The sequence below is a fragment of the Arabidopsis lyrata genome, assembly GCF_000004255.2.
Source record: "Arabidopsis lyrata subsp. lyrata unplaced genomic scaffold ARALYscaffold_4, whole genome shotgun sequence".
NCBI lineage: Eukaryota > Viridiplantae > Streptophyta > Magnoliopsida > Brassicales > Brassicaceae > Arabidopsis > Arabidopsis lyrata.
This window is the reverse complement of record NW_003302552.1, coordinates 1,622,258-1,647,156: the sequence shown is the minus strand read 5'-3', so window position 1 is coordinate 1,647,156 and position 24,899 is coordinate 1,622,258. Positions and strand designations below refer to the sequence as shown.

Here is a 24,899-nt window from a genome sequence, read left to right as displayed (position 1 = left end):
CAAACTTTTGTTCTATCAACCTACATAGTCGCCTAATAGTCGTAAAAATAGTAGTCTAATAGTCGCATATTAGACACATAATTTAACGACTACGTAGTCACTAATAAACGTAGTCGTATTATTAGTCGCCAAATTGTCGTAACATAGTCACTAAAACTTTACGACTAAGTTACGACTACACTTAGGAGACCAACTATACATGCGGTTTAATCGTAGCATAGTCGTAAGTTAGTCGTATTATAGTTACGACTATGTTACGACTAATATGGCGACTCATCATATATAGTCGTAATTTAGTCGCAAAATAACGACTAATTTAACGACTAAAAAGTTTAGCGACTACGGATTTACGACTATATATATTTGTCGTATGATAGTCGTCTTTGCATGTTTAACGACTATTTTACGACTAATGTTGTAGTCGTTAATGGGCTGATTTCTTGTAGTGATCTAGTTAACATTTTGAATTCATTATGATCAAGTAAAGTTACCTGTGAGTCTGCCAACACTAACTCGAGGGTTTCACCAGTCATGCTAGTGTACTGACGCCACGAGTGAAGCACCTTCACTTGGACACGCCATGAAGTCTTGTAAGGTCGAATATCTCTCAAAAAAGCAAAGGAGGCAGCCATTTATATTGGTAAGCAAGTTTTATTTTTCTAAACAGAGCGAGATATGACAGACTGAAATGTGGAGAAATGGAATGGAATTTAGGCTGTATTTATAGTGGTGTGAGATTGTATAGGGTTTTAGAATATGGAGTAGGCGAAATCTTGAGGATCAAGTTGTGAATATTCTCTGGGAATATAGGTAATTAGATATGCGCTAGAAATTTATCACAATAATGAAGTTGGTTGCAGTTGATGTATAGATATTGCCATATACTGTTGGTTTTTATAAAACTGATTAGATACGGTGAAGAATGATTTGGAAACCAAATTGATTCCTGATATAAAGTTTAGCTACATTATAGGTAATTGAATAGAGACGGAATATACTATGCGAAAATTATGAAGTTACAATATTAACAGTTTGATTTACTTATTTCAAAGCTATATTTTTGGGAAGTTATAATATTTACAGCTTGATTGACTCGAGATTCTTGCATTGATTCATGCAGACGGTTTTATTATAGGTGTGTGACATTTTTTTGGATCCGCAAGACAGCAAATGGGCCAGATATTGGGGAATCAAAGGGAAAGGGCCTAATATCCGGGTTAAAAACCGGGTCAAAAACTTAAACAAAAACCGACCCGATTGATTCCTTAAAATGTACTTCAAAAATGTTAAGTAAATTTGTACATAAGCTCTATTACCTGCATTATTCCATGTAATCGATCTTGATTTTCTCTCTGTTCAATATCTGTTACATGTATATAAAAGATACGTTACTCTTGCATCGTGTGCGTGTTGTCTTAGCAACTGATCATTAAAAAACTTCCATTAGGCATACAGTAGAAAAAAAACATCTCCATGAATGTCTTCGAGAGGTTGAATAATGCTCATAATAGAGCTCATGAATGTTTTTGGGACAAAGCTTTAAAAACATATCACTAATTTTAATTTTAATCACCAAAAAAAAAACAAATAACAAAAAATAATCGCCTACGAGAATCATGACTCGATCATATGTGACAAGACAACATATAAAGATCGAGCTTAAAGTAAACAAACAACAGAGTCTCTGATTTAGATCATATCAAGAGGCAGATCCTGAATGTTGAGATTGATGGTCTTGCTTGATGCTTCCTCTCCTGATAAATTTTGAGAGATAGATACTGCCCTCTGCAATCGATCGATGCGCCTCCAGGCTCCAGCACCGATCGGTAGAGATGCTGTCAATCCACAGAATCATGACTCGATCATATGTGACAAGCAGGTCCGGCCCAAATGTTTAGTAAAAGGCCCAAAATTGTTTTTGCCCTAAGGCTATTATATACATTGGGCCGGGCATGGTGACAAGACAACATATATGTATCAAACTTAAGGTAAACAAACAAGAAAGTCTTTGATTTAGATAATATCAAGAGGCAGATCCTGAATGTTGAGATTGATGGTCTTGCTTGCTGCTTCTTCTCCTGATAAATTTTGAGAGATAGATACTGCCCTCTGCAACCTATCGATGCGCATCCAGCACCGATCAGTAGAGTGCTGTCAATCCACATAGATTTTGAACACCACTGTCATTGATTCTGTTTTAGTGTGTACATATGATGTTCGATCGTAAAATAAGGTTTCACTATTAAAATAAATTATATGTATCAAAAACAGTCTCATGCTTCTAAAGTGATAGTTTTTTTTAAGTATCGCGCATGCCCGACCCGTATAACACGCGAGCTCAGTCTTAGTAACTAATCATCCATTATATCAAATAAACCAATAGGTTTAGACCACAATATTTTAACAGCCCATAATTGATTTTTCAAATATTTTTTAAAATTAAAAATGCTTTATAGGCCATTTTAAACATGGTTGGCTCGTGGATACATGCCTTTTTTTTCATGGGTTTCGATTCCGATTTCGAAACACTGAGCGAAACTCGGATGAAGTTTCTATATAATCTAATTCTTACATGTCATGTTATATTTTTGTTAAATTATTCAAAAGTTAAACTGAGTCTGAATTAATGTATATACATCTTCACGGATGATTCGATAATGTGATGCTTCTTCCTATGTCCATATACATCATACATGTAGTACATCTTCACGGATAAATCACAAATTTATTTGCTTCAATTCAGGCAAGCATACACATATATGATTATATCTATATTTCTTCAAACTTCCAAAAGTGTTCTTGTTTTTTAGTAAATGGAGTTTTACGTTTTAAGAGATTCATATTTCTTGCCCGCTGAAAAGTGAAACATAAGATAGGATAATATCTTGGCGCAGCTTGGGAAATGTACATTGTTGCTCTTTGAAAGTTGTGCCATTCATTCGTGTTTTTGATTTTTGGTCGTGTACCATTCATTCTAAATAAAGCCCAATACAGATAGTATTTATTTTAAAAAGAATTACACAAAATGGTCCGTAAAAATAGAGAAAAAAATATGAACAAAACTATTATTTCGTGAGGAAAGTATATGTTGTTATCATTTTCAAGAAAAAAATACGGAAACATCAACAAAAAAATGAGATGATAAATTCAACTTAGGGCTTGACTGGTTTAATCGCAGCGGTTGCGGTTGCGGTTGTGGGAGTTTGCGGAAGCGGGCGATTGCGGTTTCAAGCGTTTTTTAGCGTTTTGACCGACTGGTTTAGCGCTTGAAAACGGTTGCGTTTGCGGAAGATTTACGACTGGTTGATCAGCGGGTACGATAGCGGTTAAACCAAAATTTACCAAAACAAATTTAATATATGATTATAAAAAATTATAAAACACCAGAATCTATAGTTATGAAAATAAAAATTTTTTAAAAATGATTAATGATTAAAAACCATAAATAATTATTCATATAAATTTTTATATTGAAAACAAAAATAATTATTTATATTAGAAAATTAAAGTTAAATAATAATTATTTTTTTAGAATTAACGTGAATATAAATCAGACATGATGATATATATTTTAATTTATTTATTTTCCTTTTTTAGTTTATTTCCTTTTTTACACCAACCGCAACCGCCCACAACCGCAAACGCTTGCGGGAAGGAGCTTTTGAAATCCAGTGATTTCGAGCGGTTCGAAGCGGTTTCTATGATTGGTACCAACCGCTAGCAACCGCAACCGACCGCTAACAACCGCTAGGCGGGTGCTAGCGGGAGAACCAATCAAGCCCTTAATAATCTTTTAGAACTCAACTTCATTTTAAAATTAGAAAAAAATTTAGATTAAAATATATCTAGATACTAGAAATGACGAAAAGAGAACTCTGAAATACTAAAAAACATTTATTGTTTTAAATAGTGAATCCAGAAACGTTGGCTCTTTAGCCTAAGCTGATTTCTATACTAAAACATGTTGTTCTGAATTGGTTAAGATAACAGCCATGTTTTAGATACATTTCACGTACTTTAAACTTTAAAATAGATAATTTAACAAAAAATGATACACATTATCTTTGTAGCCTATATGTAGCATCGATTTCTAAACCTATTAATTTTAACATACTTTGTTGACAAAAAAATGTTCGTATTTTTAATGTGTAAAGATTATGTTACAATATTTTTTGGTCATCTAAATTTAACAATATAGAACCACCAGTAAAAGACAACAGAGGGAAACAACATATTGATCAACTTTGTGATGTTAATGGTAACATGCACAAAGATGAAAAGACAAAAGGTGACATTGCTGCAGCCTATTTTAAGAATATGTTCAAGTCTTCAAATCAAAGTAATTTCCAGGATCTTTTTCAGGATTTTATTCCACGTGTCACGGAATGTATGAACTCTGTTGTCACTGCCTCAGTTTCTAAAAAGGAAGTCAGGGAAGCTGTTTTTGCTATTAAAAGTTCTAGTGCTCCTGGAGCTGATGGTTTCACTGGTTTCTTCTTTCAAAAATACTGGAATATCTTGGAACATCAGGTTACTCTAGAGATCCAACAGTTTTTCACCTCTGGAGTATTCCCCAAAGACTGGAATTTCACTCAGTTGTGTCTGATTCTAAAAATAAAGAAACCTGTTAACATGACTGATCTGAGGCCAATTAGCTTGTGTTCTGTGCTCTACAAGATTATTTCCAAGATTTTAGTCAGAAGGATGCAACCATTTCTTCCTGAACTAGTGTCTCCAAACCAATCTGCCTTTGTTGCAGATAGGCTGATCTCTGACAACATCCTCATTGCTCATGAGGTAGTACACGGTTTACGCACGCATAGGAAGGTGTCTGAAGAGTTCATTGCTATCAAATCTGATATGTCAAAGGCCTTTCACAGGGTAGAGTGGAACTATGTTAGAGCTTTGTTGGTCGCTCTTGGTTTTCATCAGAAATGGGTGCAATGGATCATGTTCACGATTACATCTGTCTCCTTTACAGTTCTAATCAATGACAAGGCTTACGGGAACATCATACCAACTCGAGGCTTGAGACAAGGTGATCCCCTATCTCCTTTTTTGTTTGTGCTGTGCTCTGAAGGCCTCACACATCTTATGAACAGAGCTGAAAGGCAAGGTCTTCTCAGTGGCATCCGGTTCTCTCCAACTGGTCCTGCTATCCATCACCTACTGTTTGCAGATGAAAGCCTTTTTATGTGCAAAGCTGACAAAGAAGAAGTCTCTGTAATGAAGAACATTTTCAAGGTTTATGGTGATGCAACTGGTCAGAGAATTAACTTTGATAAATCTTCTCTTACTTTTGGTGCTCTGATTGAGGAGGAATCTAAAGCTTGGATCAAAACAGAACTTGGTATTACCAATGAGGGCGGTGCAGGCACCTATTTAGGTCTCCCTAAGTGTTTCAGTGGTTCAAAAATTCAGCTTTTAGATTACATCAAGGATAAACTCCGTGCAAGGCTGTCTGGTTGGTTTGCTAGAACTCTGTCTATGGGAGGAAAAGAGATTCTGCTCAAAGTTGTTGCTATGGCCATGCCGGTCTATGCAATGTCCTGCTTCAAGTTAACAAAGACGACATGCCAGAATTTGACCAGTGCTATGTCAGAATTTTGGTGGAATGCTTTGGAACATAAAAGAAAGACTCATTGGGTTAGTTGGGAGAAGATGTGTCTCTCTAAAGATCTTGGCGGTTTGGGGTTTAGAGACATTGAAAGCTTCAACCAAGCCCTTTTAGCTAAGCAAGCATGGAGACTTCTTCAAAACCCCTCGAGTCTTTTTGCAAGATTCTTCAAAAGCAGGTACTTTGATGAGGAGGAGTTTCTTGAGGCTGATGTAGGTGCTAGACCATCATATGCATGGAGGAGTATCTTGCATGGCAGAGAATTGGTAATGTAGGGCTTAAGAAAAGAAGTTGGAAATGGGAACTCTATAAGTGTTTGGATGGACCCCTAGATTTATGACATTGCTCCAAGGCTTCCTTTTCAAAAGCATTTCTCTGTCAACCTCAATTTAAAAGTGTCAGATCTAATTGATTTTGATGGTAGATGCTGGAACAGAGAGTTGCTGGATCACCTTTTCTACCCTACAGATGTGGAGATCATTGTGAAAAGGAAACCGGTGATTGACAGGGCTGATTTCTGGGTTTGGCTCCACACCAAAACAGGGGATTTCTCTGTTAAATTAGGCTATTGGCTCGCTTTTCAATCCAACAAACCTGAGTTAATAAGAGAAGCCAACCAGCTGCCTTCAACAAATGGTCTAAAGGAGATGATCTGGTCCACCAAAACAGCTCCAAAAATAAAGATGTTCATTTGGAGAATCCTCAGTGCAGCCCTACCTGTGGCTGATCAGATCATTCGTCGTGGCATGTCTTGTGACCCTCGGTGTTAGGTCTGCGGGGAGGTGGGTGAGTCCATCAACCACGTTTTGTTTACTTGCTCTTTGGCTCGCCAGATTTGGGCATTATCTGGAGTGCCTACACCGGAGTTTGGATTTCAAAATGGCTCAATTTTTGCCAATATCCAATTCCTCTTTGATCTTAAAAAGAATGGTTTGATTCCTGATCTTATAAAGAGGTCTTGGCCTTGGGTTCTTTGGAGGCTTTGGAAGAATAGGAACAAACTCTTCTTCGAGGGTCTTATCTTCTGTCCTTTAAAATCTTTACAGACTATACAAGAGGATACTCATGAATGGTTTCTGGCTCAAACTCAGGTCAACTTGGGAGACTCAGAGATTATTGTTTCTGAGGAACCAACCCTTCACTGCTGGGAACCACCACCTTCTGGATGGTTAAAATGCAACATCGGGGCATCTTGGTCTGGAAAAAAACGACTTTGTGGAGGTGCTTGGGTTCTTAGAAATGAACAGGGAGAGGTGCTGATGCATAGCAGGAGAGCTTTTGGAAATTTGTGTGATAAAAAAGATGTAATGCTGACTTGTGTTACTTGGGCTGTTGAGAGTATGCATAGTCACAAGTTTTCAAAGGTCCTTTTTGCCTTTGAGCCAGGTGATCTTTCGTCTGCTTTTGCCAGACCAATTGCTTGGCCATCTTTCGCTTCTCAGGTTTCAGATTTAACACATTTTTTGGAAAAGATTGGAGAATGGAAAGTTACAGTAGAAAAGACTACAGCGAACAGGGGAGCTTCTGTAATTGCTCAAAGTGTTGTAAAAGAGAACAGGTTACAGTCTTATGTAGCTTTGGGACATCCTTTTTGGCTTCGAAGAGTTTTTGAGGTTGAGAGAATCTTTTCTTAATGTGTTGTTAACTTTTCCTTGTCCAATCTTTGTTTGGTTTCTTTTTGGTGTTAGGTGCTAATCCTCTGTACTTAGCATTTAACCTTGACTGGTTTTTTGTAAAGGGTCGCTTTCTGATCGATAATATCAATACAAAATCCTTTCCGATGAAAAAAAAAAAGAACCACCAGTGTCAAGCAAAAGAGCAAGGAAACAACAATAGGTAAGACAGATTAAAGCAAGACATAAAATGAAAAACTAATTACAAAATTTGGTGAATGATATTATTTTGTAAATTTACCAAAAACAGAAAGAAAAAACAAAAACAAAATAAAAGGAAAGAGAATCTCGTAGGTGAGAACCATGTTTAATCTACGGATTGTGGTCCCTTATTTCGCATGACATGGCACCATCTCCATCGTTCTTTCGATCTCGCCACGTCACCAACCTAAGTGGACCATTTATTTCGCTGATTCGCACCACCTGTTTTTTCTTTATTTGCTTTTTTATTCCCTATACATGCCTTTGATTTTGAAGAGGAAAACATACTCCTAAATAAATTATAAAAGTGGAAGCTCCCTTGACCCATTGGTTGAACAAGGGTTAATTAATGTTTTTATACCCAGAGGTCTGGGGTTCGAGTCCCAGATACTGCGATTTATTAATAAATTTGCAGATTATTGGAGGCAAGTGTGCAGGAGATCTCCAGCGATGTACAATTATAGCCGTTCGCCAAGATTCTACGCAGAGAGGGAAGTGTCCATCAAGAGCATAAAGAAGGAGGTGAGTATGAAGAAGAAGGTGAAGAAGGTGTCGTCTGTCGTAAATCTAATAAGGGTCGGAAGGAATTGTCCGTTGTAGAATCGTCTATGTAACAGTTCTCATAATTTGCAATAAATAATAAATCCAGACGTTAAAAAAAAAAAATCGTAAAAAGAGAGATAAATATAAATAAATAAATTTTTGTAATTTCATTATAAAAAATATATTTTTTTCGTTTCAAAATATAAAATATTTTATTTAAAAACACGCAGATTAGAAAGTATATATTTTTCTTTAAACTGCATAATATAAATAATTATAAAATATTAAATTAATCTGTAATTTATATAGAAATTTAAAATCATCTCATAATATAAACAATTTTTTTCCCTAAAAAGTCTTATATTATAAAATAGAAAGAATATAATTAAATCATATTACAAATGATAATCAATCCATCAAATTTAATTACATTCTGAGTAATGATTATATCTACACTATACTTAAGATATACATCTTTGTCTCTAACACACGAGACCACGGTAGATGACTCCACCATTAGAAGGATGGAATTTCCGATATATTTTGCATCTATCTATACTAGTATTTTTGCAACAATTTGGTGACGGGTGGATAAAAATGCTCTCGGGTTATTTGGATATCCGACCCGTTTCAAAAATTCCTTCACAAAAAATTTGTTGGGTCGGTTATATTTAACCCAACTCATACACCGGATATTTCATATTTAATAATTTAGATATTTAGAAGATTTGATTAAGATTTAGAATTATAATTCTCCTATCATCTTTGTTTGATTTGTTTTTAACTGTTTTGAATCATCATATAATACATAAAGTAAAAAAAAAAATCAATTTTTTTTTGCATATACTGTGATTCAAAATTTTAAAAACGGACATATATTATCTAATTGACGAAAATGTATGTTCAACGTTCTTACATCGATTAAAATATTTAGACAATGATTCAGAATCATATCATAAATAAGATCAACATTAATAAAATAAATGAGTTTTTTTGCTAGACGGATTTGGCGGGACGGGTTTTTGAATAAACAATAATAAAAAGATTAAAATATCATTAATCCGCCGCTTTAATACGGATTAAATCTTTTTTTTTTAATACCACCAATATTAGACATATTAAATCAGTATCATTTAGAAAAGAATGTATAAAACCAAAAATTGTCCCGTGGTATGATATTACTTAATAACAATATTTATAAAATTTTAAAATATCATTAACATGCCGTTTTAATACATATCAAATCTTCAGTTTATTAAAATATAAATGTCTTAGAGAAAGATATGATTTGTAAACTTTTATATATAACAAATAATCATTAAATTTTAAAATAAAAACAAATCACGGGACGGGTTTAGAAATTACGGAACGGGTTATATTTCGGAAAGAATTTATATGGCGGACAAATTTGAATCAATATTTATATACCGCTTTAGTACGGGTTAAATCCTCAGTTTATTAATAATTGTCTCTTGGACTCGTGGTATACCGTTACTTAATAACAATTGTAAACTATAATATAAATAAATATGTTATAAGGAGATACAATTTACAAAATATTTTTATACTAACTTTAAAATTAAATCATCCCGCGGTGTACCGCGGGATAAAATCTAGTTCTTTTGTAAAAAAAAAAGTACATTTTCATATAATCAAACACCGTACAAATTTTTAAACCTTTAAACCGGTCAAGAAGGTTCTACAAAAATTGTCTATTTTAAAAAAAATTTAAAAAAAAAGAGAGGAAATACCGAAATAGAATATGTGTCCGTAAATAGACGAATTAATTATGATATATGTAACAAATAAAAATAAAATTTTATTTTTCCAAATTCCATTTACACATCAAAATTATATTTATTTATTTATGAGTGATTATCTGAATTACCTCCACCAAATAAAACCCTATCTTTTTCCCTAAGTTATCGATAATTATGTTAGAAAAATATAAAGTGATTAGATTCTTATGAAAGTGTGTGTTTATACTTTATCTTGTACTAAGAGAAACAGAACTTCCCTATAAAAAGCAAGAGCAAGTAAGAATAACGTGTTAAACCTCGAAAAACACAAAAACCCGAAACTGAAACAGAGAATCCAAAAAAATGTCACAACTCGAGAACAACGAGCCACTTCTGATCAACGAAGAAGAAGAAGAAACAGCGTACGATGAAACAGAGAAGGTACACATCGTGAGAAACGAAGAGGAAGATCTAGAACACGGCGTCGGATGCGGCGGCGCACCACCGTTCTCATGGAAGAAGCTATGGTTATTCACCGGACCTGGGTTTTTAATGAGCATTGCATTTCTCGATCCAGGGAATCTCGAAGGAGATCTTCAAGCCGGTGCGGTTGCTGGGTACTCGTTGTTATGGCTTCTTATGTGGGCAACAGCAATGGGTCTATTGGTTCAGCTTTTGTCAGCGAGGCTTGGTGTTGCGACAGGTCGTCACTTAGCTGAGCTTTGTCGTGATGAATATCCGACTTGGGCAAGAATGGTTTTGTGGGTTATGGCTGAATTGGCTTTGATTGGATCTGATATTCAAGAAGTTATTGGTAGTGCTATTGCTATTAAGATTTTGAGTAATGGGATTTTGCCTCTTTGGGCTGGTGTTCTTATCACTGCTCTTGATTGGTAAGTCACACACAAATTCTCAATCTTTTAATTCTTCCAAAATCTTATTTTTAGACATGGGTTTTTATTCTTGTCATGTGTCTTCTTGTGTCATTGTTTCATTTGTGTGTTTTGGTCCCAGTTTTGTCTTTTTGTTTGTGGTTCTAATCTGGAATTTCATCTTTAGATATGACTTTTTGTCACTCTGTGTCTCATTTAGTCATTGATTCATATGTGTGTTTTGCTCAAAGTTTTGGTCTTTTTGTTGGAATCAGGAAACTCTAGTGAGTGTTTGTGGTTCTGATTGTAATTTAGCTAATCTAATCTATGGATTGTTAATTGATGATTAGCTGTGTTAATGTCTTATGGAATTTTATCTTTAGGTACGAGGTTTTGGTGTTATGTGGGTTATTGATTCATATGTGTGTTTTGGCTACAGTTTTGTCTTCTTGTTTCTTGAGAACTACGGAATCAGGAAGCTCGAGGCGGTGTTTGCGGTTCTTATCGCTACTATGGGAGTCTCATTCGCTTGGATGTTTGGTCAAGCTAAGCCAAGTGGCTCTGAACTTCTCATTGGTTAGGCTTTCTTTGTTCTCTTTATCCAATTTCTTATCAGAACTCAGTTTTTAAGTTCTAAAGAAGTTTCGCTTTCTCTTGTTGCAGGGATATTGGTACCGAAACTGAGTTCAAGAACGATACAGAAAGCAGTTGGAGTTGTGGGTTGTATTATAATGCCCCACAATGTGTTTCTCCACTCAGCTCTTGTTCAATCTAGAGAAGTCGATAAACGACAGAAATACAGAGTCCAAGAAGCGCTAAACTACTACACGATTGAATCCACAATTGCTCTTTTTGTCTCCTTTATGATCAATCTGTTTGTCACAACGGTTTTCGCCAAAGGGTTTTATAATACTGACCTTGCCGATAGCATTGGTTTGGTTAACGCGGGACAGTATCTTCAGGAGAAATATGGAGGCGGTGTGTTCCCGATACTATACATTTGGGCAATCGGGTTATTAGCTGCTGGACAAAGCAGCACTATTACTGGTACATACGCGGGACAATTCATCATGGGCGGGTTTCTTAATTTCAAAATGAAGAAATGGTTGAGAGCTTTGATCACACGTAGCTGCGCAATCATTCCAACTATTATCGTTGCTCTAGTGTTTGATTCATCGGAAGCTACACTCGATGTCTTAAACGAGTGGCTTAACGTGCTTCAATCCATTCAAATTCCCTTTGCACTCATTCCCTTACTGTGTTTGGTCTCCAAAGAACAAATCATGGGTAGCTTCAAAATCGGTCCTTTGTACAAGGTTTGTCGATTTCTTTCAAACTCTTTTACTACATTCGTTAAAGATCGCTTTATTAAGTTCGATCTCACCTTGTTGTGCAGACAATCGCGTGGCTTGTTGCTGCGCTCGTGATAATGATCAACGGTTATCTATTGTTGGAGTTCTTCTCCAATGAGGTTAGTGGCATAGTCTATACCGGTTTTGTGACTGTGTTCACAGCTTCGTATGGTGCATTCATCCTCTACCTCATTGCTCGTGGCATCACTTTCACTCATTGGCGATTCAAAGCGGAGTCTAGTAATTGAGAATGGACCAAACAAGACAGTGTAGTAGCTATGTCTTGTAATCCTTAGGATCATGAGTTCTAGCTTTCTCTTTTGTATTATATGTGTTGTTGTTATAAAGCAGCTCTGGTTTTGTTGAAGAAGGCTCTTCTATGTATCAGTAGATAGGTCCCAGAGACGAGAACTAATAAGATCTGTTCACCTGCTAATGCTGTTGTTGTTATGGATTTTAACTTAATAACTAGATTTGTCCCCAAAAAAAAAAAAATCTTAATAACTAGATTATAGCCTATGCTATTTATGTTTCTTTTGAATTTGACTGTAACTTTATATTTAAAAGGAAAAAGAATAGCAAGCTATATGTTTCTTTTGAATTTAACTGTAACAATATATGACCACATATCCCAAATTTAGAGATGTGTAGCCAACAACACGAACTAAATTGCATATCCACATGTACAAGTTATAAAACGACATGTTATCAACATCACGAACTATCTTAATCGATTATAAAATTTTATTCAATAAATTTATTCAAGAACATAAGAAATAAGATCGTAGTTAAACATAGATGATTAAAACATTTTATGCTCTCATAGGGGGCTCTTTGCTTCCATAGGGGGATCTATGGGATCTCCGGGGATCCATTTATACTCTAATTTAGGTATTTCTTTACCATGTGTGAAGTAAATACCATCTTCTCTAGCTTCCCAAAAGTTCTTTTTACCGTAGTGAACTATGAGACCGCCACCTGTATATGCCCTAAATTTTGCATAAAAATTGTAATCATAAAAACCACCACTTCCCTTCGATAACTCACAATCAAATTTGGTTTTGAAAACACTATCATGAAAACTAAATTGGTAGATTTGTCCACGTTTCAAGAAAATGTAGCCTATTTCGTCGTTGTCTGATGTACAAGAAATCCTGAGAACTTTTTTAGGACCAAGAGCATTCTTAAAAATTACAGAGTTTTTTTCGTTGAACTTTGCATTACTCAATCCTGCACACAATACAATAACAAGTAAAAAACAAGAAAAACAATTCATTGTGAACTTTTTTTTTAGATTTATTTGTTCTTTAGTTTTAGAGGTGATATACATATATAAAAGATGTGCTTATTTATATAAAGTGTTTTGCTCATGCATTTAATTTTCCTCCTGTTTTTGCATCTTATTAAAGAATTTTTTTTTCAATAATATTTGGTGCTGTTCAGGAAAAAGCTCATTCAACGTTCAACTTTTACATTTAAGGGGAATATTGGATTAGTAATTTGGGATGATTTTTTCCTTTAAAACAATCTCACGTTACTGGACTGGTCATTTTCTGAAATGTATTAAAATCCAGTCTTATTGACTCTAGTATTTATCAAAATCAATCCAAATCTATGGTTCAATTGATAATTTAGAAAAATATTTTCAAATCTCATGTTATTGGAAAACTGGGATGTTACCATAAGATTGTAGAAAAAAAAAAATCAGATGATTTGCGAGACAATTTATAGTTAAAAAGTGTGGGTAGAACAATCACACTTTGTTGAACAAAAAAAAAGAACAATCACACCTCATATATAGTTATATACTCACCTTGTTATATTTCTATGATCTAACAATATAGAAGAAGTCAATAATCGAATAACGTAGACAAAAGATGCAACATTGAACCAAGTGGTGGTGGTTCAGTGGTTTCCACTTGCAGAGGAGCGACTCTGTTGGTCCAGGTTAGGGATCGACTCCATGCAAGCACGACACTCCTGAATTTTACCTCATTTGGCCACTGCCACGCCCTTAGCGATGGGATAACGTGAACCCGGTATGTAAGGCCACCAGGACCACACTTGAGGGCAATGCCCAATACAGTGCTAGTCGGAACCACTAGTGGTGGGGCCCGGACAACCTGGTTAAAAAAAAAACCCTTTGACAAAAAAAAAATGCAACATTGACTAATATATCCATAGATCATAGAAATAGTATAATTAACAAGGTCTAGAAGATGTATGTATCAGTAGCCAACCTTAATTATAAACGTTATAATAGCATACATGTTAAAGACGAAGATCGACATGCCATTCACAAATTATTTTTGATCTCACATTTTCAGTTTCTCAAATGCCTTGAAATTTCTACTAATCATCCACTAAGATTTGTAACAATAATTCTATAAAATTTGCTCAAATCTTTTTTTTTTTTGTTAAAAACTCAAATCTTTTTAAACCTTTCATTCTTTTCAATTCTTACTAAAATTTAAGTATCCAAATAAATGCAAATCATTGATTCAATATGCCCCTCTTATTATAAGCACTAATGATCTGTCTATGTTTTCCATTCCATCTACACACATAAACTAATGATAAATATATATTTTTGAAATGTAATATATAATATATTACTATATAATAAATAAAAACTTTTTATAATAAAACCATTTATTTTGGTTATATTATATGTGTTATCACTTATTAGAGAATTAGTGTAAATCAATTGATTTTATAATAATTAATTAATGGTATTTTAGGAAGAGTATTTTTTATAATCAATATCACTTTCGTTTTTGGGAGATGTATTTAATCATCTTCAAAAGAAAATCCGCTAGATACCCGACCTTTTACCAGCATATTAATTAATCTTTCATGCGTAAAAATATTTTGCGTAACCGTATAATAATTTCATATTCCAAAACATAAGTATTTGTTTACAAAAAGTCAATTTTTCATAAGTTGCTATTTCCATTCTATTAAATTCCATGAACATTAAAATATTGGTAATATTGTAAACATTAATAAAGCTGGTATGTACAGGTCGGGTAATAAATCGGGTAACAGAACATGTATTTGAAACAAAATTAATACTCGATAGTAGACCCTTACGAATGGGTAATACCAGTAATACCCTTTACCCGATGCTATGGTCACATGTACTTTTTAAGATGGGTCAAATACGGGTAACATATATTAGTGTCCAGTTCTAGTTGCACATTCAGCTAGGGATGTCAAAATGGGTAATCCGACCCGACCCGACCCAAACCCACATAGGTTAGAGATTTTAATGGAGGAGTTTGATCCGACTCATTTATTTATATGGGTTAAATTTGCATACTCAAACCCATAAGCATAAGATACATTAGTTTAATGGATTATATGAGTATCCATATAAATAAAATTATATAAATAAATAAAAAGAAATCTAAAAAATAACATATAATTATATTATTGTAAAACCAACAAAAGTTTTCAAATAACAAATAAAAAATATCTAGATATTAAAATAGAAAAAGCATCCTAAAATCCTAAAGAAAAGAAGATATTTTACATATACATATATTGTATTACTTTTTAGTTTTCGCAATGAACTCATATGGGTAACCCATGATCATAATGGGTTTTACTCATTAAACCCATAAACCCTATTAGGGTAACCTACTAAAAGTCTAAAACCTATTTATTTATATGGGTAAAAAGATCCCACCCTAATCGAGCTCCATAGCTATATAACAGAGATAAAGATCTGGATTTTGGTCAGCTTGAGACTATACTCGCATCAACTTAGCAGATTTATTTAAAACAGAACAGTGTTTGAAGGACAAGTCAAAAGATTCGTAATTGGAAAATTGATCGTTTCTTTTAATGAGAACAATCTTTGAACTGCTTTCTGAGTGTTAGGATCCTTTTCTGCATCCTATTAGGGACCTATAATGTAAATATATTATACTTAGGCTAATATGTTAATTTCCCTAAGTATGTTTAGGGTTTCATGTGTAGGATGTATATATACCTTTTCTCAATGTCAATAGAACACAACTTTTCTCTTTATTCTCTTATCCCTTTGACATGGTATCAGAGCTAGGGTTTTAAGAAGAAAATCAAACAAAGGGAAAAGAAGAGAAGATGGCTGATGTTGACGGGAAAGAGGTTGCTCCGGTGAAGACTGCGGAAGGCGGCGGCGGGAGTGGACTCACGGTGGCGGAGAAGGCTAGGGCCTCTCCACTTTATCTTCATCCTTCTGATGGACCGGGTAATGTGATTACTACTGTTCAATTAAAGGGAGAAAACTATGAAGATTGGGCTAAGCATGTGCGGAACGCCTTGCGAACGAAACGGAAATTAGGGTTTATTGATGGGACCTTGGAGAAACCTACCAAGGATGATGAGATTGAACAGTGGGAAGTGGTTAATTCTATGTTAATCGCTTGGATTATGAACACGATTGAGCCGACTCTCAGGACATCGATTTCTATGGTGGATGAAGCTCAAGCGTTGTGGGAAGATTTGAAGCTTCAATTCTCTGCGGGAAACGGGCCAAGAATCAGTGAGCTTCGGGCTGATATAGCAAACTGTAGGCAAAACAGAGATACGGTAATGGTGTACTATGGGAGACTTAAGAAGATGTGGGATGAATTGGCAATTTACAAGCCTATTCGATCATGTAGTTGTGGAGAACTGGCTGCTCAGTTGGAAGAAGACCATAATGAAGAGAGAACCAATACCTTCTTGAATGGTTTAGATTCTGCGAAGTTTGGTACGGTGCGTTCTACTATCACCAGTATGGAACCACTACCCAAGCTCTCACAAGTCTATCAAAGGATCATTCGAGAAGAGAGACAACTCACGATTACTAGGAATCGTGATGCCACTCCGGAGGCTGTGGGGTTTGCGGTCCAGGCTGCACAACGGGGTCAAACTTCTAATTTTTATCGCGAGAAGGACGTGACATGTACTCATTGTGGTAAGTATGGGCATGCAAAGGCTGATTGCTTTCAGATAATTGGTCTTCCTGAATGGTGGGGAGAACGAGGTCTTGACTACAATGATCGCGGTAGAGGTGGACGTGGACGTGGAGGACGTGGTGGCCGGTTTGGACGTGGTCGCGGGTCCGGTGGTAGGGCTAACGCGGTCACGGGTGTTCAGGCAAATATTGTTGGGGGAATACAAGCTAATTCAACAAGAACACCGGCTGATTTGGATCGTCAATCTCTACCACAAATGAGTGATGATCAATGGAATGCTCTCAAGGGTCTCTTTGCTTCTCAAAAGTCAAATCCTAATGAGAAGCTGAATGGTAAGAAAGAATGTGTTGATTTTATTATTGATACAGGAGCATCACACCACATGACTGGTAATTTAGACTATTTGTCTAATGTGATGAATACCAATCCATGTATGATCGGTCTACCGGATGGTGATCATGTGGTGTCCACCCAACATGGTGATATATGTCTCGGGGGCGATTTGTGGCTACAAGGAGTTTTGTACTCTAAGGATTTAACATGCTCCTTAATTTCGGTTGCAAAGTTGTTGAAAGTGGTTAAGGGTTCTATTACATTCACTGATGAGTTGTGTGTTATACAGGACCGGGCTATGAAGACGCTGATTGGGGTTGGTGAAGAGTGTGGGGATGTGTACGTGCTTCGAGGGGTGATTGGTGCGAAGATACACAAGACTGTGAGTAGTTCAGGATCATGGGATTTATGGCATCGTCGTCTTGGTCATCCGTCTAGTCATGTTGTTCCCTATTTATCGAGTTATTTAGATATTGGAAAGCAAGTTAGTTCCACAACAGTTTGTGATATTTGTTTACGGGCTAAACAAACCCGGGATTGTTTTCATGAAAGTTCTAATAAAGCTGCTGGAATTTTTGATTTGATTCATTGTGATCTCTGGGGTCCGTATCGCATAGTATCTACTTCGGGTGCTGCGTATTTTCTGACAATAGTAGATGATTATTCGAGAGTGGTTTGGGTGCACCTGTTACGGGAAAAGAGTGAAGTCGGTGTAACTCTTAAGAATTTTTTCAAAATGGTGGAACGACAGTTTGAGAAGAAGGTGAAAGTAGTACGTAGTGATAATGGCGGGGAATTTATGGGTTTGCGATCGTACTTCCTAGAAGAGGGAATCATGCATCAAACGTCGTGTGTCTATACTCCTCAACAAAATGGTAGAGTGGAGAGAAAGCATAGACATATATTGAATGTTGCTAGATCGTTGATGTTTCAAGCTACCTTACCACGTCAGTTTTGGGGTGAGTGTGTTATGACTGCATGTCATTTGATTAATCAAACTCCATCCACTATTTTGCAAGGAAAGACACCCTATCAGCTGTTGTTTGGGGAAGTACCTAATATCACTCACTTACAAGTCTTTGGTAGCTTATGCTTTGCTCGTAATGTTTTGCGGGATAAAGATAAGTTTGGGGAACGAAGTAGACGGTGTGTTTTTATGGGGTATCCATTTGGTCAGAAGGGATGGCGTGTGTATGATTTGGAGAAGTTGGAATTCTTTGTTTCTCGGGATGTGGTGTTTCAAGAAGATGAATTCCCATATCAGTTGTCGGAACAGCGATCGATCGATCCACAGCCGGGATCGATCGATCCCGCATAGTTTGAAGATGATTAGTTTCGACCAGAGATGACTAGATCGATCGATCCGGCACGTGGATCGATCGATCCCGAGTTACTGACGTTTGATGAGTTGACGGACCAAACGGGATCGATCGATCCGGCACGTAGATCGATCGATCCCAAGCTACTGACATGTGACGAGGTTGGACCCGAGACGGAGCGATCGATCGATCCCACGCCTAGATCGATCGATCCAGAGGAAATTACTGAGACATCAGCCACTAACGGATCGATCGATCCGGCACCAGGATCGATCGATCCAGCATCCAGCTTGTCCGATGTTCATATTACGGGGTCCAAAGATAATAAAAAGACTTCAGATACTGCTTTGGAGGAAAGGGGGAGTCAATTAGGGAATGATAATCTGACTAGTGAAGGGATTAAAGTTAGACGAAGCGAACGGGAAAGAAAACCTCCGGCTCATCTAAGTGATTATGTACTACATACTACACGTTGCTCAGTTGAACATCCCACACTCTCACCGGCACCCACTCAATCAACATCCTCTGCTCCAGGTACGGTCCTCTATCCCATTGCTAATTATGTGAGTTGTGACCGATTTTCTGATTCACAGAGAGCTTTTCTTGCGGCCATTACTGCTATCTCGGTTCCTAAGTCATATTCGCAAGCCGTTAAGGATGAGAAATGGTGCAATGCGATGTCTGGAGAGGTGAATGCTTTAGAAGCAAATGACACTTGGGATATTACCGATCTTCCGCCAGGAAAGAAAGCTATTGGCAGTCATTGGATCTTTACTATCAAGTATAAGTCGAATGGGGAAATTGAGCGTTACAAGGCTCGTTTGGTGGCCATGGGAAATCGACAGGTCGAAGGGTTAGATTTTGATGAGACATTTGCTCCTGTTGTGAAAATGACAACTATTCGCGAGTTTCTTAAGATTGCGGCTGTCAAAGGATGGGAAGTACATCAGATGGATGTTCATAATGCGTTTCTACATGGGGATCTTGAGGAAGAAGTTTATATGAGATTACCTCCTGGCTTTGTTTCTCAAGATAAATCAAAAGTTTGTCGCCTTAAGAAATCTTTATATGGTCTACGTCAAGCACCACGTTGTTGGTTTGCTAAGCTTGCAGCAGCACTAAAAGGGTATGGGTTTGCTCAGCAGGTAGCCGATTACTCTCTTTTTACCTTGGAGCGTGGATCTATGCAACTCTTTGTGTTGGTCTATGTTGATGATTTGTTGATTGGGGGAAATGATCTTAATGGTGTTCAGGAGTTTAAGGGATACCTTAGTGAATGTTTTCATATGAAGGACTTGGGGGCTATGAAATATTTTTTGGGCATTGAAGTATCTCGGTCTCATGATGGTTTTTACTTGTCGCAAAGGAAGTATGCTTTGGATATTGTAAGTGAATGTGGGTTGTTGGGATGTCAACTAGTGTCTACTCCGCTTGAGCAAAACCATAAGTTGCCGGGTGATGAAGGAGAGTTCTATGAGGATGTCGAGAGGTATAGGAGGCTTGTTGGGCGTTTGGTATATCTTACTTTTACCCGACCAGATTTGTCCTATGTTGTGCATATTTTGGCTCAATTTATGCAAAAACCACGTGCCAAGCATTGGGCTGCAGTTATACGGGTTGTCAGATATCTTAAAGGCTGTCCGGGTCAAGGTATTGTGTTGAGTTCTGATCCTGATTTACAATTGACAGCTTATTGTGATTCAGATTTTTCTACATGTTCCATGTCTCGGAGATCGGTTACAGGATTTATTGTTATGTTGGGTGATTCTCCGATTGCTTGGAAGATAAAGAAACAAGATGTGGTGTCATTTTCTTCTGCAGAGGCTGAATATCGTGCAATGAGTTTTACTACTCGAGAGTTGAAATGGAATCGTGAGCTTTTAGGATGCTTTGGAGTGTCTCATCCGCAGGCGATGCGTTTGTTTTGTGACAATAAGGCAGCCTTACATATTGCTGCCAATCCAGTTTTTCATGAGCGGACGAAGCATATTGAGAGGGATTGTCACTTCATTCGGGATGAAATTCAGGATGGTTCACTGGTTACTGCGCATCTTACCACTACGGAGCAACCAGCGGATATCTTTACTAAGGCTTTGGGTTCTCAACAATTTGCTTATTTACGGCGCAAGTTGGGCATGTATAATCTTCATGCTCCAACTTGAGGGGGAGTATTAGGGACCTATAATGTAAATATATTATACTTAGGCTAATATGTTAATTTCCCTAAGTATGTTTAGGGTTTCATGTGTAGGATGTATATATACATTTTCTCAATGTCAATAGAACACAACTTTTCTCTTTATTCTCTTATCCCTTTGGCACATCCGCCACTAAACTTCTGACTAGCTTTCTTTATTACCTTATCTTCTCCGATTTAAAATTCAATCCAAGTTTATAAATGTATACCCAAGATCACGAACTAAACTGAATGTCCATATATACCAAATATATGATGACATGTGGTCAACATCACAAACTACCTTAATCCGGTATACTGTTTGTCAGAATCCAGCGTTGACCGATATTGACCAGAAAAATATTCAATTTACTTTTGATTTTAAGAAAAAACAAAAAGATTTGTTCAATAGATTCATTCAAGAACATGAGATATAAAATTGTACTTATTAAAAAAAACATTTTATGATCTTATAGGGGGCTCTCCTATGGGGCTCCATTTATACTCTAATTTAGGTATTTCCTTACCATGTGTAAAGTAAATACCATCTTCTCTAACTTCCCAAAAGTTCTTTTTACCGCTGTGAACTATCAGACCGCCACCTTTGTACGCCCGAAAGTTTGCATAAAACTTGTAAGTAGGACCACGTCCCTGCCATAACTCACAATCAAATTTGGTTTTCAAAACACTATCATGAAAACTAAATTCGTAGATTTGTCCAGGTCTTAAATAATTGTAGCCTAGATCGTCGTCTTTTGATATACAATGAATCTTGAGAACGTTTTTGGGACCAAGAGAATTCTTAAAAACTACAGAATTTTTTTCGTTGAACTTCGCATTACTCAATCCTGCACACAATACAATAACAACTAAAAAATACGAAAAAAAATTCATTATTTTTTAGATTTATTTGTTCTGTAGTTTTAGGGGTGATATATATATACAAGATAAAAGATGCTTATCTATACATATCTATACAAATTGTTTTGCTCATGCATTTGATTTTCTTCCTGTTTTTGCATTTTATTAAAGGAATTATTGATTTTACGATAATATTTGGTGCTGCTTTGGAAAAAATCTCATTCAACGTTCAACTTTTATATTTATAGGGCATATTAATTTGGTATGATTTTTTTCCTTTGAAACAATTTCATCTTATTGGGGTGGTCACTTTCTAAAATTATTAAGATCCAGTTTTATTGAATCTAGTATTTATCAAAATAACTCCTTCTTTTTTTTTTCGTCTGAATGATTATATAACAAGGGTGAATTACATTGTCGGAATACAAAGGCCGGCGGGACTTTAACCCTCAGAAACTAAGCCGGCGGGACTTTAACCCCCCGAAACTAAACCCAAACGAGGCCCTAAATAATTACAGGGAAAGAAACAAGGAATAAATGAAAACTAAAACAAGAGACTCAACAAATTAAATCTGGAATCTAGCACAAACTCCATACCTACCAAATCAAAACCATGACTGGAATGCCTTACACAAAGCAAACCGAAGCAGCAAAGCGAGACAACGATAAGCGGTTCCTCCTATAGTGGATTGAGACTACCTCACAATGAAAGAGTTCCTAGGCGATCACACCAGCAAGATATCCAAGCCAAAAGCAACAGGATCAAAATATTCCTCCCGGTAGCGGCGAAGTCGAAAGAATATACCCCGACAAGTTAACGCCTCGAAAGAAGCCTTTGAACAGACCAGATCTCGATCTGATCTATAGAGTAGAGACAAAGAGCGAACCAAACACGAACCGGACAACACCGAATACGAAAGAACCGGTGAAAGATCGAAACCGGAGCGAGACGAAGACAACTTGCAGAGAAGAAGAAAACATTAGAATGGAGAGCACCAAACCACAAAAGACCAAATTTAAAAGGAATCTCTGTAAAAGAAAACAGTTACACCCAGCAATTGAAACTACAACAAACACAAACCGCTACAACGCCAGAGGTAAATAGATTGGATCAGCCGAGTAAAATCGCCAAATTCAAGAGAGGAGAACGAAGGGTAGAGGAGACACACACCGTCAAAAGAAGGCCGGATCTCCGACCACACCACCCCAACATAAACCTAGCTCGAACCCGGACATCGTCTAGACCATCATCACCACCGAAAGTTACAGATGCCGAAGAGCAAACAAAAAGCAAAAGAGGAGACCAGCCCCGGTGCTGAAGAAGCCACCGGCCACCGGTCTCAGATCTAAAAGGAGAAACGGCGGCTTTTCGAAGGAGGCATTTTTAGAGAGAAAATTAGGTTTCGCTGTAAACTCCCAGCGATGATCTATCAAAATAACTCCAAATCTATAGTTATTCAATTGATAATTTATAAAAATGTTTTCAAATCTCATGTTATTGGAAAACAAAATCATAGACGAAAAAAATACAAATGATTTGAGAGACAATTTATAGTTAAAAGTGTGGGTAGAAATAGAACAATCACACCTCATAAGATGATATTTGAAGAGATTTTAAAATTACACATTTCCCATTTTACAAACACGTCTCCTTCACCACTAATCTATTGAAAACCCTACAAACAGAATTGAATATTTGGCTCATACAGTCGTGGTCCAGTGGTGGTTGAGAACTTGAAAAAAATTGAAAGGAACCAATCTAGGTTTGATCCACCCTTGAAACAAGTATGGGCTTGGGTCCAAACAATTTACATGGTAGTCCAGTAATATGCGAACTGGCTACCCCCTGGTATTAGTTGGAAAACATTCCAAACTTGGGATGGAGTCGATGGACAGTATGGTGGCTATTCGGAGAAAAGTCCATTCTAAATCGCTTCGGTGCGTTTCTACTGAGATGGCCAGATCAGCCGAGAAGATTTATATTAAAAAAAAAACATAACTGAACCTTCGATAAACCATTCTCTTTCCTCCCCCATTCGCTCGCAATTTCTCCATTATCGACATTAGCTAGAAACAACAGATAATTGATCAGTAATTTTTTCCGATGGCTCCAATAGTTTTCGCCATGAAGGCTTAACGAATTTTTTTTTAACTTCTCTAGTTCAGCTTCCTAGAAATATACCATAAAGAAACAACACATGAATATTGTTCCACGCAGATAACAAAAATTTAATATAACAAGGTAGAAGAAGTCAATAATCCAATAACATAGCCAAAAGATGCAACATTTACTAATATATTCATAGATCATAGATATCTATCTATGTTATCTCAAAGAAAGTCTATTTTATATAGTTTCCTAACCATATAATTAACATAAAGATCTGGATTGGTCAGCTTAAGACTCTGCTCGCATCAACTTAGCAGATTTATTAAAAACATAATAATCTTTGAAGGAAGAGTCAGAAGATTCGTATTTGGAAACTAGACTTTTTCCTTTAGTCAGGATAATCATTGAAGTTTTCTATGATAGGGTCCTTTTCTGCATCTGCCACTGAGCTTCTAACTCTAGCTTCCTTTATTATCATATCTTCTCCATTTGCCGTTGCCAAGTACTATCGCATACCTTCAAAGACAGCATGGGCAATGCGAGACCGACCTATCATGGGATGGATACCAACTTGATCTTCCTGGAGAACTCCAACCACAAACTCTTCAAACATCAACTAAATCTTCAATGCAACTACCGAAGATTGACAAAGACCATGAGAAAACGATCGAAGAGGAAGAACACATCCCAATCACCAACAAAAACTAAGAAGGTATGAATAAATCTAGTCGTCGAAGAAGATTTGAGAACATAGGTTAACAAAGAATAGACAACGGTGAGTTATAACCAAAAGGAAAATGTTTTTTCCAGCTACATCAATAAATTAAAAAACTCTATCTAAAGACGAGGATCCTAAACCCAAAAAAAAAACCTAACGAAATTGGGGTTTAATGAGTTTGAACTTTATTTTCTTGTTTTTTTTTTTTGTCAGATGGAGATTCCATTAAGTAAAACTCAAAGAACAAAGTTTGTTACAACCGCTTGAAGATCGTTTTTAGCTAAAGCATCAGCTTTGCTATTAGAACATCTAGGAATGAAAGAAAACACAAGATATTAAAAGAAGAGCATAAAGCTCGGATGTCATCGATAATTGATTGAATTTCGGTGTGGATTAGCAAAAAGTTCAACAGGTTGACCAAGGTCTGGCAGTCCGA

At 36.4% G+C, this 24,899-nt stretch overlaps 3 protein-coding genes across 4 annotated transcripts; 1 reads left to right on the top strand and 2 right to left on the bottom strand.

The window, feature by feature from the left end:
- Window positions 1-9,926: 9,926 nt before the first annotated feature.
- Window positions 9,927-12,465, top strand: LOC9314731 (metal transporter Nramp3). The gene is made up of 4 exons (XM_002880439.2): window positions 9,927-10,666; window positions 11,085-11,221; window positions 11,309-11,961; window positions 12,042-12,465. The coding sequence occupies exons 1-4, from the start codon at window positions 10,137-10,139 to the stop codon at window positions 12,243-12,245; spliced, it is 1,524 nt and encodes a 507-aa protein (XP_002880485.1). The 5' UTR covers window positions 9,927-10,136; the 3' UTR covers window positions 12,246-12,465.
- Window positions 12,466-12,718: 253 nt separating this feature from the next.
- On the bottom strand, window positions 12,719-13,365 carry LOC9314730 (S-protein homolog 10). The gene has a single exon (XM_021027146.1). The coding sequence runs from the start codon at window positions 13,325-13,327 to the stop codon at window positions 12,818-12,820; it is 510 nt and encodes a 169-aa protein (XP_020882805.1). The 5' UTR covers window positions 13,328-13,365; the 3' UTR covers window positions 12,719-12,817.
- A 7,830-nt stretch (window positions 13,366-21,195) lies between these two features.
- LOC9316552 (S-protein homolog 11) lies at window positions 21,196-23,818 on the bottom strand. 2 transcript variants are annotated; one of them, XM_021027409.1, is made up of 2 exons: window positions 22,807-23,818; window positions 21,196-22,594 (listed from the first exon to the last, which is right to left on the bottom strand). In XM_021027409.1, exon 2 carries the CDS (start codon window positions 21,666-21,668, stop codon window positions 21,237-21,239), a length of 432 nt encoding a protein of 143 aa, XP_020883068.1. In that variant the 5' UTR covers window positions 21,669-22,594; window positions 22,807-23,818; the 3' UTR covers window positions 21,196-21,236. The 2 variants fall into 2 exon arrangements, with proteins under 2 accessions (XP_020883068.1, XP_020883067.1); XM_021027408.1 differs by having other exon boundaries at window positions 21,196-22,699; window positions 22,807-23,803.
- Window positions 23,819-24,899: the final 1,081 nt, after the last annotated feature.